Source organism: Bos indicus, chromosome 2, assembly GCF_029378745.1.
Source record: "Bos indicus isolate NIAB-ARS_2022 breed Sahiwal x Tharparkar chromosome 2, NIAB-ARS_B.indTharparkar_mat_pri_1.0, whole genome shotgun sequence".
NCBI lineage: Eukaryota > Metazoa > Chordata > Mammalia > Artiodactyla > Bovidae > Bos > Bos indicus.
Window position 1 is genome coordinate 36,557,920 of NC_091761.1, and position 16,092 is coordinate 36,574,011.

The window sequence follows — 16,092 nt, forward strand, 5'->3', positions numbered from 1 at the left end:
TATAAATAGACTAAAATGACACAATACTAAAAGAAAGAGGTTTATAAACAATGTGAATTTGGAATAATAGATTTCCTAAGGTATTCTGTATAAAGCTGCAGGTAGCAATAAGGAGAGTGGAGGGAACTAGGAGAGTAGAAGAACATTGGAGGGTGGGGGCAGACAGGCACACAAAAAACTACTTCTAACATTAAAAGACAGAGGATGTAGATCCAGGGCTAGGCATTTCAATTACAGTCCACGACTGAGGCATTCACAACTGAGACAGCTCTGGAGAGCTAAGATTAGCATGCCTATTTGGGGACCACTTTCCTAAGCCTTTATTTTCAGGTTTATTTAGGGACCATATAATACATTTTATCTTAATAATTTAAAACCTGTGACTTGCTTTTTTGCCCTTTTCAAAACTTATAGGAAAGTAAAGAAAAATTATACTTAATGCAGTAAAAGAAAATTACGTTACTATTTTAATGTAGGTTTTCAGATCATGATTTAATCTTTTCTTCAAGAGTTGTCCTTTAAGCACAGAATAGACACTTACCAAATTAGGCAAAATATACTAACTTGTTCATTTGCACGAGCTCTATGTAGTTCATGAATATCAAAATCCTCCAGGTTAAGCTGCAACTTCTCTTTACAGAGTTCACAGGTGGTTACAGCCTCTAGTGAAGAACCTGGTTAAAAAAAAAAAAAAAAAAAATCACAAATAAAGCTTAATTTTGCTATGTCTCCACAAAACATTTTTCCTTGTGGGTTTTAAGCTTAGAATATAGAAAACTAAAAGGAAGGGAGGAAGAGACCGCAGGGAGACTGTACTACTAACATAAACCAGTAACGTCTCCTAAAATAGCAGTTAGTAACACCTGACGCGCATGTCCTATTCTTGTGGTACCTAAGCCTCCACCTTGTGTTTATTTTCCCATCCCAGATACTCATATATGTTGATGTGGGATGCTGACAATGGAATATTATCTGTACTTCCTACTTCCTCTTTAAGTACTTGGATAAGATGCCATAAAGGTTGAGTTCAGTTCAGTCACTCAGTTGTGTCTGACTCCTTGCGACCCTATGGACTACAGCACGCCAGGATTCCCTGTCCACCACCAACTCCCGGAGCTTGCTCAAACTCACGTCCATTGAGTCGGTGATGCCACCCAACCATTTCGTCCTCTGTCATCCCCTTCTTTTCCTGCTTTCAATCTTTCCCAGCATCAGGGTCTTTTTCAAGGAGTCAGTTCTTTGCATCAGGTGCCCAAAGTACTGGAATTTCACCTTCAGCATCAATCCTTCCCATGAATATTCAGGACTGATTTCCTTTAGGATGAACTGGTTGGATCTCCTTGCAATCCAAGGGACTCTTGAGAATCTTTTCCAACACCACAGTTCAAAAGCATCAATTTTTTGGCACTCAGATTTCTTTATATCCAACTCTCACATCCATACATGACTACTGGGAAAATCATAGTTTTGACTAGATGGACCTTTGTTGGTAAAGTAATGTCTCTGCTTTTTAATATGCTGTCTAGGCTGGTCATCGCTTTCTTCGAAGAAAATATAGTCACTGTTTCCATTGTTTCCTCCTCTATTTGCCATGAAATGATGGGACCGGATGCCATAAAAACATGGTATCTAGAACAACTAGTTACATAGACCTAGGCCAGTATCTTTGATGTGATAACATATACTAAGACTGCCTATGGTCTAAGAAATGTGTCTTCCCTATAACTTAGGAGGCAAAGAAAGGGATCCACTCTTCTTCAGATAAAAACAGCTCCTCTCGGCCATAAAACAAAAGTCCTGATACATGGTACAACTGCTAAGTGATATAAGACACAGATAAGATACAAAAAGCCCCCAAATATTGTATGATTTCATTTATATGAAATATGTAGAATAAGCAAATTCAGAGAGAAAGTAGATCAGAATTTACCAGGTGCTTGAGAAGAGGGTGAGAAGGGTATTAGTGCCTAATAGATACAGAATTTCTGTTTTGGATGACTTAATAAATAAATTGTAAATAAATAGTGGTGATGCTTACTCAACATTCTAAATCTACTTAATGCCACTGAATTATACACTAAATAATGGTTAAAAGGGTAAATTTCATGTTATATATTTGTTTTACCATTAATTAAATACAATTCCTTCTGTCCTATATGCACTCAACATTTGGTTACTCCTAAGCTTCTGGCTCTAATTAAGTACCAGTCTTGCTTAATTAAACATATTGCCATTTTCCTCCTTGTTAAACAGGGCTTTAACATGAAAAACTGTCCTAAAAACTAGAATAAGTCATATGCATAATAAGGTAAAGATTTAGATTCAATTTAACATTTGTTGAGTGCTTGTTATGTGCCAAAAAAATATTAGAAGTTCTAGACATTAAGAAAGAAAGTAGTCATGCCTGTCTTGAAGAGCTCATAAACTCTTAGAATTAGTGTTATTTAATAACAATTTGTTAATAATAAAAATTTAGCATAAAGTCTAAGACAACAGTTGTAGTAACTTACATGCATTTTCTAAAAACAGCTGAAAGGAAAATGAATGAATGCTACTTTGAGGTAGTAACATGTCTATGTTGCCTCAAGATAGGCTGGAGTGAAACTGCAAAAGACATTTCTATTTATCAAGTATGTGAATAATATCGATTTGCTTTTTAGAAGTCAAGCATACTTGAAAGTGTTGAAATTAAAATGCATTCATAATATTTTCTTAATCTTTAAAAATATATTACTGAAATATACTACACTCAAGATGGAGAATATAAAAAATGTGACACTTCAGAAGGTTTTCTCTTATTAAGACATTTATTCTTTGAATCAGAAGCAGGAAAAGTATGATGATTATAAAATATGGACACTGGATGCAATTTAATAATGCTCTTTCACATTTTAAGGCTTCATGTTTCTCTTCTATGGAACAAGTAACAGAGAAGTTGTTCAAAAAGGCCGTATGCAGTTGGAGGAACCAGTTATCCTTGAAATCTTTAATCCAGGACCCCTCATTTGATCCAGGACACCCCTCAGGTGTCCTTCATATCCCACCTCATTCAGTAGGCCCTGCCTACATTTGCCTAAGCTTATATTAAACTTATTCTATTCATCTTTGAACATCCTCAGAGTTTTTAGCAGTCTATATATAGCAGCTGCTTAAATGTTTAAACAAATCTCTATCAGAATGAATCATCTACCAGATGAGGTCGTCAAGTAAATATGAGAAAGCCTTGTGAAAACTTAACAGGAAGGTTCAGTTCTTGAGATCTTAACATTCATCACCATGAATACTTATCATTACCTTTAAAACCTATTTAATTACTTACTGTGAGCCCAATCCTGTGAGAAACTATTCATAAACATCATCTCACTTGATCTTAACAACAAACTATTCCTCAATCTGACTCTTGATGGAACTGAGGCCCAGCCCCAGACCTACTTAACATTCAAGAATGTTTAGAAATTGGATTTAAGGAATCTCTGTTTTTAAAACATAGATGGGTAATTCTGATCAGCAACCAGAATTGAGAACCAAAGTTAAGAGAGTTACTCAAAATCCTATAGTTAAGTGTTGGGGAGTCATTATTCCAACCTAAAGCAAGTCTAACTCTCAAAAGCCAATGTTCTTAAATAATATATTGTATTACCTGTTTTCCTACCTATACAATACTAACAATCCAGTTGCAAATATAATAGAAGGTGAGTCAAGGTGTTTTTCATTCTGGTAATAGCTAACATTTCTGGGCCCTTGCTAAGTGTCAAGAACCATGCTGAGCATTCATTTAAACTTATTAACACCCCAGGGCAGTGCCTAATAAAGTGCACAAGGCTTTCATTACACCACACAGTCAAAAAGAGGCTGCTACAGGTAAGACTGGCCCATCCCACAGGTTTGGGATCAGATTAGTTTAGAAAAAAAGATAACCCCATACCCCAATGAGGCCTCTGCTATCTTGCTGCAGGAAGAAAAGTTTTCCGCTAGTCTCATCATATCCAGTTTGAACACATTTATCAAATTCCAACAGATCATTAACACTGAAATTAATACCATCATACTTCACAACCTATTTTTCTGTCACCCAACTATCATCATCAGACCATCACTGCCACACAAGTATGTTCATTTATTACTATGATCTAATTTCCCACCCTACTAGTCATATTTCACTAGGTCCTCCTGGTACTCATTGCTAAACACAGGTAAATTCTTCTCAACCAATTTCCTTTATGAGTCACCTGTTCAACTTCAAGACTGAACCACAGGGCCTCACAGACTGATAAAATATTCTTCTGCAATCACTTCCTCCCAACAACTGTTTGCACCTCAGGACCAAGAAACAGGGATAGACATCCCCAATACCTATTGCTGTTTTGAAACTCAAAGTTCTTCCTCATTCATTAATGACTTTCAGTTCAGTTCAGTCACTCAGTCGTGTCCGACTTTGCGACACCATGAATCGCACGCAGCATGTCAGGCCTCCCTGTCCATCACCAACTCCCGGAGTCCACTCAGACTCACGTCCATCGAGTCAGTGATGCCATCCAGCCATCTCATCCTCTGTCGTCCCCTTCTCCTCCTGCCCCCAATCCCTCCCAGCATCAGAGTCTTTTCCAATGAGTCAACTCTTCGCACGAGGTGGCCAAAGTACTGGAGTTTCAGCTTTAGCATCATTCCTTCCAAAGAAATCCCAGGGCTGATCTCCTTCAGAATGGACTGGTTGGATCTCCTTGCAGTCCAAGGGACTCTCAAGAGTCTTCTCCAACACTACAGTTCAAAAGCATCAATTCTTCGGCACTCAGCTTTCTTCACAGTCCAACTCTCACATCCATACATGGCCACAGGAAAAACTATAGGCTTGACTAGACAGACCTTTGTTGGCAAAGTAGCACCTATCTTCTTTACACAACTTATTTCTTGGTTATTTCCACATCTACAAAGACCATAATTGATTCTGACTTCCTCAACATCCTTGCTTCCAATATTACCTGTCCCCACCTCAGCCACCCACTTTATGGTCATTAACCTTGACCTTGTCATTGCACTTTACAGCACTACTCCTAAAATCTGTGTGTTAAGCATCTCTTCTGTATACCTACGATCTTTCACTATTCTAGCTCACCTACTCTGGCAATTATCTTCAATGTCAATGAGATTCAAAAAACACAGATCTGACTTCTCACTATCTACTTCCTAATGTCCTTACTCCCTCTTTCTTGTGTAATTTCTAAGCTCACTACAACCACATCCAACTTTAACTCCCTTCATCATTTTTTGCCTGTCAAAGGTCTCAACCCCACTGAACTCAAATCCTTGTCTGTATCCAAGCATCTGAAAATTGCTTCTTAAAAATGTACATGTATCCCAATCACACTTTTAAATCATATTCATAGCCACAGATTTTTATGGACACTAGTACTATCTGAAAACATTTTAGAATGTTCTTTTCCTCACACACGAAAATTTCTTAACCCATCCCCTCCATCAGCTAAAGACCCTTATTAAGAAAACAGAGGCAATTATATGGGAATTTAAGCACCTTCTCACCAAAGCAACACACTTTGGTTAGAAATAGTCCATATCTACACTACCAGGTACCCTTTTCCTATTAAAAACTACCTATTCAACCTGTACTCTGGATCCCCTCTTCCCCTTCTCTTTTCATAAATTTTTCAAATCTTCACAGTATCTCTTGTTAAAATAAAAACATGTCCTCAAATTTTCTACCTTGAAAACAAAAAAACAAAAACATGTACCATGACCAGGTGGTAGAAAACTCTCCAGTTTCTACCCTGTATCTCCAATTATCCTGACAGTAAAGTTTATTGTAAGAGGGGGTCTGTCTGTGTTGCTGCTTCCCTAGTCTTAGCCCAATTTAGTAATACAATGACACCTCACCTCATCCACTTTGCCCAGCAATGAAGTCACCAAGGACATCCATGCTGCCAAATTCCAGCTGTCATTTCTTTGTTCTTATCTTTCCGTTCTGACTTCTTTGTGGTACCTGACAGGGTTGATTACATCCTCTTAGAACATGTTCTTCTTTTGACTTGCACAACACTACATTTTCTGTTTTCTTCGTACCAGACTGAGGCTGCTCCTCAAATCTTCTCTGTTCCCACTAAATGTGTGGGTGCTTCAGAGCTCTGTTTCGGGTTCATTTTTTTGGTATCTGCCCTTGCGCTAGTGACATTTAATCTCAAAGCTTAAAATACTATTTATGTGCTCATGATTCCCAAAACTGAAATTTTCAGCACTGAAACTCTTGAAACATCATGCTTGTCTTGCTAACTGCCCAGATGACATTTCCATATCATTATCTAATAAACAGTTCATATATAATTATTTCCAAAACAGAACTCTTGGCTTCCTTTCCCAAATTTACACTTTTCTCAGTCTTCTTTACTTTAGTAAATGGTCCCACGATTTACTTAGTAGATCAAGGCAAAAACAGTTACTTCTCTAATTGTTCTTCTTCACTCCACCACATCCAATCCATTTGCAAGTCCCATAGAATCTACTTCCAAAACATACTCAAATCATCTATTTCTACCACCACCACCACCACCACCTCTAATACAATAGATTCCTAGTTGGTCACAATAGCTCCCTGCTTTCACTCTTGTCCCAATAAAATCCACTCTTCACAGAGCAGCCAAAATAGAAATAAGATCATTTCACTCCCCTGACCTTCAGTGGCTTCGTATAACACTTATAAAAATCTAAGCTTCTGACATTAGCTTTCAAAGTCCTAAATGAGCAAGCCTTTGCTCATCTCTCGTATCTCAACTTATCACCCCTGTCCTTTCCCACAAGTTACAGCCACACTGGGCCTTCATTCAGTTCCTCAAACACACCTAAGTCATTCCCACCTTAAAGGCTCTGTGCCAGGTGTTCCATGTGTTGGAATGCTCTTCCTCTCATTCTAGAATAGCTAGCTCCTCTTTGTTCAAGTTTAAAATGCTCTCATCTCAACAAGATTGGAGAAGGAAATGGCAACCCACTCCAGTGTTCTTGCCTGGAGAATCCCAGGGACGGGGGAGCCTGGTGGGCTGCCGTCTATGGGGTCACACAGGGTTGGACACGACTGAAGTGACTTAGTAGCAGCAGCATCTCAACAAGGCATTCCTTTAACACCTAATACCACCACCATGGGAGAAAGTTACCTGGTCTGACTTGTTCTCTATATCCCGTATCTAGAACGATGCCTGGCTCCATAACAGCACTTAATAAATAACGACTCCCTATAGCAATCCTACTGCTGCATAATAACATTAGAGAAAATAAATCTTTCTCAAGGACACATAGCTGCTAAATAGTAACAGTATTTCTTTGATTCAAAAGCATCTTACATGATGTAAGGGTCATCAGCAATAACAAATCACAGTTAACTATACACATATGGAAGTAAATAGATTATTCAGTAAATGAAATACAATACTACCATACATTAAATTTATGAAGCAAAACTAATGCTCTTTAATGCTTTTGCTTCAAAAAATGATTGATACTTTTGTTAAGAGTAGACATTTGAATAAATTATAATCAGAATTGTTACTAAAATCCATACATGCATGCATTTCTTAGAAAAAACTGTGAAAACTTAATACACAAAGGGGTAAATCTTACCAGAGTTAATTTTGGCCTGTAACCATTTCTTCATACACTCTTGGTGGACATACTGTAAACTTCCGGTGCACTTGCATGGCTCTATCAGCAAGTTAGAGGATGATGCAGCTGCCATCTGACAAATTCTACATAAATCACCTTCTTCTTCTTCAGAGTCCTCTAAAAGGAGGCTGGAAAAGACAGTATATTTCCTAAACAGAGCTATCAAAACTCATCCTGGTTGGTCATTTCTAGTCATACATAATTCCAAAATATATCATGGTCTCTCTGGGTAGAAAAAAGGCAAACAATAACAATAATAAATAGCAACTACAGGAAAAATACTTTCAACAAGAGTAAAAAATGTAATATTTTAAAAGAAATCAAATAGGCTACCCTATTACTTATCTTCAAACAATTTAAAGTAATTCTGTCCTTGGTACCACAGCTTAAGTTCCACAGCTTTCATAATTTATAAGTTTCATTAAGATTTTAATTTCTGCAATATCACAGATTACTTCAATTCCAGGAGTATAAAGATAATGTACATATATACCCATTACTTTTGTCCCCTCAAAACTTTAAGACAACTTTGATGAATTAAACATTGACTTGTGATTTTTCAATTTACATGTTGTTAGAACCACGTTATGGAGAAGGAAATGGCAACCCACTCCAGTACTCTTGCCTGGAAAATCCCACGGATGGAGGAGCCTAGGAGGCTACAGTTCATGGGGCTGCAAAGAGTCGGACACGACTGAACGACTTCACCTCACCTCAGAACCACGTTATGTTTAAACTGATAAAAGTTTTGTATTAAATCATAATAAAATCAAAACAATAGATTTTAAAATTCCTCATTTTCCCCACCCCTAGTAATGTTAGTAAATCATTCTCATTTCTTTAAGGTTAGGATTTTAAAGTGTGGAGTAGTTCCCATTAACCCACATCCTCTATTTCACAGGCCAACATGTACTGCTTCTTTAAATGCAGAAATGATCATTATAGAACAAGTAATTTTTTTGGTTAAATCTCTCACCTTAGTCCACTGCTGACACAAAAAAGGTACTCAATAAATTGATGATACAGAATACTAAACATTAACTGAAATACAACCTGGATTATATTATATGGGTTTCATATGAGTTTAGCAAAAGATTTGTGCAAAGAGAAACAGATGTACTTTGAGGTGACTTCCATACCTAGACTTAACCAGAGATATAACCTCAAGTATTAATCTTTGTTTTTTCTAAACAGTTATTATTTATTTTTGGCTGAGTCTCTGTTGCTGCATGGGCTTTTCTCTAGTTGCCGTGAATGGGAGCTACTCTAGCTGTTGTGTGCAGACTTCTCCCTGAGGGGGCTTCTCTTGCTGCACAGCACAGGGTCTGGGCGTGCAGACTCCAGTAGTTGCGGCTCCTGGACTCTAGAACACAGGCTCAGTAATTGTGGCGCATGGGCTTGGTTGCTGTGTGGCATGTGGGATTTTCCTGGACCAGGGATCCAATCTGTGTCTACTGCTCTGGCAGGCAGATTCTACCACTAAGCCACCAGGGAAGCCCCTCGAATGTTAATCTTTATGTTTTACCTTCAGATGTGACTTTCTTTGGCTCTGAGTTTTTACTCTGGGAGAGTCCATTTTTTTACACTTTTATTCATTTAATTGTAAAGTATATTATAATCCTCATGTATAAATGAAAAACATAATAAAGGAACACGCACATATAAACTCCAGGTCAAAATACCCCAACAAATGTGCTTTTGAACTAGCTAACTAGACAGGGCAATGCTGGCTTAATTGGTTACTCTTTGGACATCAGTAAACTAATGCTTTGCCTACTTACACTACTGCACTCAAATTAATCTCACTTTGAGCATAAGAAATATAGTACTTACTATATTACTCAGTAGACTGTTCACAAATAGAGGCTGCTCCTATAACATTAAACCTAACACTACCACAGCAGAATAAATTCTTCTCTACGAAAGGAGAAAAAGCAAATTTTAAGGGAATCTTTACTTGGTACAATTTGTTTTTTCTAAGGAAAAGTGGAAACATACTCGTCTATGTTCACTATCTTAGAAAGCATATGAAGCTTCCTTTATTACCCAGAGTAAGATTTGAATTGTTTCTTGTTAAAAACAAAAAAGAATCTAACGTGATACTAACAACTATGCTCCCCAACAATTTCATTACTGGGGCCTTTATGAATAAGAAAAAACAAAACCCAAAAACACCCAACAACCTTAGCATTACGTAAGTCTTTTCTTCTTACAAGTATATTTTATGTGCACTATCCTATCCTATTGGAGAAGGCAATGGCACCCCACTCCAGTACTCTTGCCTGGAAAATTCCATGGGCGGAGGAGCCTGGTAGGCTGCAGTCCATGTGGTCGCTACGAGTCGGACGTGACTGAGCGACTTCACTTTCACTTTACACTTTCATGCATTGGAGAAGGAAATGGCAACCCACTCCAGTGTTCTTGCCTAGCACAGTCGGACACGACTGCATCGACTCAGCAGCAGCAGCAGCATCCTATCCTATTTCATCATAAAAGTAATACATGGAAAAACTAAGCAACAATATTAACATGACAAAATAATTAAGTTGGACTGAAAATCTCTGATCTTTCATCTTTTCCCAGAGATTTTTAAGCAATCTAAACTCTACAGAAGATTTCATATGAATAAAAAATTCTAAGTTCTGAATTTAAATTGACATTTCTGTCAGTCACAGTAATTCAGCATACATTTAGACTTTAAAAAAATTTAAAAATCTGTGATTTTACCTCATCCCAAAAAAGATTTGAAATCAGAAATATAAATAAATGGTAAATAAATGATCTTATTAAAAGGTGAAATATTGTCTTGATACATATGACCACTTGGGTCAACTTAACCAATTCCATGTAGCACTAGCCTACCAAGACAAAGGGTAAGAGATTAAGACCTTTTGTCTCCATACGTATCTGTGTCCAAAGCTGGTTAAAAACAACCTTATGATTATTTCCCGATGCAATTTACACCCCCAGTACCTACCTCTAGAATTAATTCTCATCCATTTTACCTCTGAGCAAGATACTAACATCTTACTGGATGTAAATTTTAAAGGAAGAAAATTTCAGACATCACTCTTATGAGAAACCATTTTAGGAACAAACAGTTCTTTCTTTAATCTGTTACTGCTTTACAGGCTTAAGACATGTATTCAAACTTACCTCTCTTTTATTTTCTGTAGTCTTTCTGGGTCTCTTGAAGGTACATTTTTAGTTTTATCATTTTTTCCATCAGATGAACTCCACCCTGAAGGAATAATATCTACAGTGATCATAACATTATCAGTCAAATTATTTCCAAGTGCTGGGGGCACTGCAAATCGAAATAAGGAACCAGGAAGGATCCCCGTTATCCCTGTACTTCGTCCGCTCCGAGTTGAATCTGAGGGGGAGTCACCTGTACCAACACTGCTTGGTGCTGCAGATGCCTGCGGTCTGTTGGCACCAGCCCCAAGGGGCTCACTCTGTGCTTCAAGGTGAACCACTTCATTTGATTCTCTTCTAAAAAGATGATGAGATCTAGATGGTATATCAGAGGTAGATATCCTTGAAGATTCATCTCGTCCCTCTCGCCTCCTTCTAGAGAACAAAGGTGTGCATCTATTTCTAAGTGAGGAAGATAACCATGGTCCTGTATTTCTGCCTTCAGATTCTTGGCTAAAATTTTGGGAATCTGGCTCAGAGTTATGATTTTGGCTAAGAGATGACAAACCCCATCTTCGCCGAAGAAATCGAAATCCCTGAGAAGCTTCGGATGCCCTATTATCAGGAATATCAGAGGCTGATGCTGCATTACCACGAGACTGAGAACCTGTCAAGATTCTTGGAGAAACATAAGAATTTTCAGAACTCAATGACCTTGTATTCAAGGAGTCTTGATTAGACCTTCGTGAAAAAAAAGTAGATGACATACTAGAAGCTATACGTGACAGCAATCTCCTTGTTGTGCGTCTACCTTCATTGTCAGAAGATTCTTGAAATGATCTGTGAGATGAGTTAATCCTATCTGAACTGCCTATAGTTGAGGTTTCACCTCTATTTGAAGTATAAGAAAATCCAGGCTGCATACTGCTTTGGGGAGATTCTAATTCTCTTGGAGAAAAATCTGATCTTAAAGAATTTCTACCAGAGTCCCTAGAACATGGTATGGTTTGATGTTCAGAAGGCATTTGGTGGTTAGTAGATGATGCACTCAATTGTAAAGTGCTCAATGAGTTCTCTTTTGGTCTTGCTCCTTGTGAATATGAAGAAGGAACTCTGTCTTGAACACCTATTTTTTAAAAAAGAAAAGATAACCAATTACGTGAATTATCTGTGCATTATTAAATTTAAGTCTATTAACCACTAATTAATGCCAAAATTAACCCTTAGATTCAAACTGAACACTGGCATATTATAGCTACACAGCCTAACTACCATTACAGAAAAAAAATTAACATATTTAACTATCTGTCTACGCTTTTGGTAAAATCCAGTGCTGCTGAATAAAGTCGTCATTACAAATTTTTAAAAATAGAAATGCATTATAGCTTTATAAGAGGCAAACATCAATCAACCAACACGGATGAAGGTATAACAGTTGAATTTACTGATCAAAAATTGATATGGGAGAAGAATACCTAACACCTAAATGGATAAGGAATTTTAAATGGGTCAAAAACTCAAAGTAAATGACTCATAACAAGTAAAAGCAAAATTCTCATAGGGAGATGGTGTTTTTGAAATTTTTCTTACTCTAATAAGTACAAAGTTATTTCATGTAAATATTATCATTCTTGTCATTTTATAGCAAACCATGCTAACAGTTCAAACTTTCTCCAACCTTTGGCCTCTTCTTTCAAGTTAACAACAGGGATTTTAATCCCTGATTACTCATCAACCATAACTATGTTTAAAAAAAAAAATACTGGCCCGGAACTCCTAGTCAGAATAGAGCTCTGGCATCTGCAATTTTAACAGTACATTGCTGATGATTCTAACCTTCAAGTGGAATGAGAAATACCACAGCATTCCTTTATAAAAAATATTCGTCCATATACCTTGTTTAAGAACTAGATTGTTACTGTGCTAACACATGGTACCTCATGGAAGAATCAATGGGGACGAATCTATTCCACACACTTATTACTCCCCAAACCTAGAAGCTACTGACACTGTTTACTAAACCTCCTCCATCCAAAGTCAAGCAAATGAAAATACGCTTTCATTTGTCTTAAATAAAGCAACAAATTGCCCTAGTAAGGTCATTTAACAAATCTAGTTAAACCTCCCAATAGAAATGTATATTCTTCTTTGTAAATCAAATTCCACTTTTGTCTGCTATGACTGTCAACTTCAGTGAGTATCTTTTATCTTCAGTTATGTACTATTATTGTTTTATTTTTATTTTTTTAATTGCACTTATTTTTTTCAGGTGGATTCACTGCATAATGGATAACTCATTGGACTTCTATTTTTTTTAATTTAGGCTTACACACACTGACAGAAACAGTGTGGGTTTTTATTTCAACTAAATGAAAACAAAAACAAATTCATGCTAAACTAAATGAATTCTAAATTATGTCTTAAAATGATGATTTCATGTTTTTCTTAATTCATAAGGCAAATTATATTGCAGCATATAAGAATTATCAAGTATATCTAAAACATATACATTCAGAAGAGTGGAAAAATTATAAGCAAACAGAATTTGGATACTTAGATTGGTTACAATTTTTACAGTAAAACAGCAAAGTCCTAGAATATATATCAAGCTATCCTATATTCTAAATCTTCATAGTATTTATTTCATTTATTCCTCTGTACTGTGATTTTAATGATACAAAGAAGAAAATATAACATTATTAGATAAATTATGCATAACAGTATAGCTTATACATACATGATGAAGTTGTGAAATCACCACTTCGGTGACTATAATCCGCAAGATTACTAATGGAGGAATCTGTTCTCCTCTCTCTCATCAAGTCAGTTCCAAATGATCCAAGTACCACTGATGAAGACCTGGGAACTTGACTATGCCTCCAAGTAGAATCTTAAAATAATTGAAGAAGTTTTAATTCAGAGAAAGCTTTCCAGGTTTCTGATGACAAATTTTCAATACTACACAGAGATAATTATGGCTTATTGGTGGTGCTAGTGGTAAAGAAACTGTCTGCCAGTGCAGGAGACTTAAGAGACGTGGGTTCGATCCCTGGGTCAGGAAGACCCCTGGAGGAGGGCATGGCAACCCACTCCAGTATTCTTGCCTCGAGAATCCCATGGACAGAGGAGACTGGCGGGGTACAGTCTATGGGGTTGCAAAGAGTCGGACACAACTGAAGTGATGAGGCATGCATGTGCACATAGGAATCCAGTTATATAGTTGCAATGAAAAGCAAAATCCACTAATGAACTAATCACTCATAAAATTATCTCCTACTCAAACACATTCTTCTCTAATACGAAAATCTACCCCTCATCTAGAATGCCAATGTCTCAGTCACTCCCTAAAATATCTGAATATACAATATACACATGATGTAAAAATGATTACAGCAAAAGTGATGAGAACAGCCAAAATCAAAGCCATCTTGAAAAGAAAGAGGTTATACTGCAAGTTACATTATTTTGTCGGAACTATTATTGCTGCCACACTTCGTTCATCCTTATGCTAAGAATTAATGTATCATTCCAATTATAATCTAAATTTTGTTAGATATAATTTCATTTAATAAGAAATTAAAAATTAAGTCTCAAAACTTACCCCCCTTTACTGTTTATCTTGAAATTCTGGGTCTTCCTCTCCTAGTCCTAAACTCCTTAAATAATTTCCCTTCATTAAGGGAAAAGGCCCGGGGTTATTATTATGCCTTTACAGAGCAGAAGAGAACAAAAGTATCACTACATAACGATTATCTGTCTACAAAGTTAAGGTCAGTCTGCTCTTACCCATCACATTACTCTTAATATCTTTCAGATGGCCAGTGTCTTTCTCATGGCAGTCCTACTTAACAAAATAGAAAGGAATCGCTTATGCTAATTACTTTATGCCTAAATCTTTCATACCAGAGTGATTGAGTGATTTGTCCAATGTCACACAATTAGAAGACTAGAATCATAGCATTCCAATTCCTTGTACAGAACTTCTAGAACACCACCAACTATTTTTCAACTAAAGAATTTCTACATTTTCTTAAAGTTAAGTGTCATATAGCACATGTATTATTTACAAATACGCTAAGGAAACATTTTAAACATGTTATCTGTAAATCTGGCTTTCCCAGTAACAATTTAAAACTTTATCTCCTATAATAATGAGCAGAAGACAGGTTAGTTTTACAAACTTTGCTACTACAACATATCAGCTATTCTAATTAAATAAAATCCATTAATATCCCATTTGTGTAAGACATTTTTACCAAATTTGAACAAAAATCCAAGATGAAGAGTTAATTTCAGTTCCAGCACTAACCTAAGGTAAGATTTTGTAAGATCCACTTTTATTTCTGACTCAGTCTCACATGTAATCTACTTGTTTAAAACAGAACAACTTGGGAAAAGGGCTTTTGTCCAAAATATATATACAGTGACTAGTATGTACATAAATTTAATTAATTATTACCTGATACTGCATTTAAACCATGGCCAACACTTCTTCCAGTTGAGGTAGATGTACAGTTTGTACAAGAAAGTTTAGGTCTTTTTGAATCATGATCCCGTTGCTGGTTTTGTGATCTTGAGCGTGCTCCCTGAGTTATCTCAGACTCACTATACCATGTAGGTTGAAATGGTGACGCAGCTGCTGATGCAGACTGTAAGTTAAAATGAAATTTTACAAAGGAACAAAACACTTGAAATTTTTAAATATAGTTGAAATATTAAATTTAATCTATAGTGTTCTAATGGAGAAGGCAATGGCAACCCCACTCCAGTACTGATGCCCGGAAAATCCCATGAGCAGAGGAGCCTGGTAGGCTGCAGTCCATGGGGTCGCTAAAAGCCAGACACAACTGAGTGACTTCACTTTCACTTTCCACTTTCATGCATTGGAGAAGGAAATGGCAACCCACTCCAGTGTTCTTGCCTGGAGAATCCCATGGACGGAGAAGCCTGGTAGGCTGCAGTCCATGAGGTCGCAGAGTCGGACACGAATGAAGCGACTTAGCAGCAGCATAGTGTTCTAATAAACTGCCGAGGATCATTCATTCTTCACCAAGCACAAATTTTTCTACCATGTAGGTTCTATTGTCTTCTACCACTTGTTCCTTTACATGGTAACTTATTTTGCTAGACAGCCAATTTGATTTAGGTATGTCTTCTTTGTAACTGAATATATACACTAGGCTAGGAAACACTGAGGAGTAAAAATTTATATGTAATTATTGTGTTCTCCAGGTTTAATATTAACCCATTGATGAACCTTGTTTCTTCCTCTTATAGGTAGACAGAACACCA

The 16,092-nt window shown here is 36.8% G+C and overlaps 1 protein-coding gene across 18 annotated transcripts in view; it reads right to left on the bottom strand.

Annotated features, from left to right (window-relative positions):
* The window catches only part of MARCHF7 (membrane associated ring-CH-type finger 7), a 47,479-nt gene that overhangs the window by 7,439 nt on the left and 23,948 nt on the right, over window positions 1-16,092 (bottom strand). For 14 of the 18 annotated variants that reach the window (XR_011569435.1, XR_011569433.1, XR_002182008.2 and 11 more), the window contains exons 3-7: window positions 15,260-15,449; window positions 13,538-13,690; window positions 10,819-11,926; window positions 7,621-7,790; window positions 565-674 (exon numbers count right to left, since the gene is read on the bottom strand). Coding sequence is in view for 8 of the 18 variants with exons in the window: in XM_019972221.2 (XP_019827780.1) it covers window positions 565-674; window positions 7,621-7,790; window positions 10,819-11,926; window positions 13,538-13,690; window positions 15,260-15,449 (1,731 nt within the window). In the remaining 10 variants the exon portion in view is untranslated. Of the gene's footprint in view, window positions 1-541; window positions 675-7,620; window positions 7,791-10,818; window positions 11,927-13,537; window positions 13,691-15,259; window positions 15,450-16,092 lie in introns of all 18 variants that reach the window. The other 4 variants (XR_002182012.2, XR_002182011.2, XR_011569455.1 and 1 more) reach the window with 1 other exon arrangement.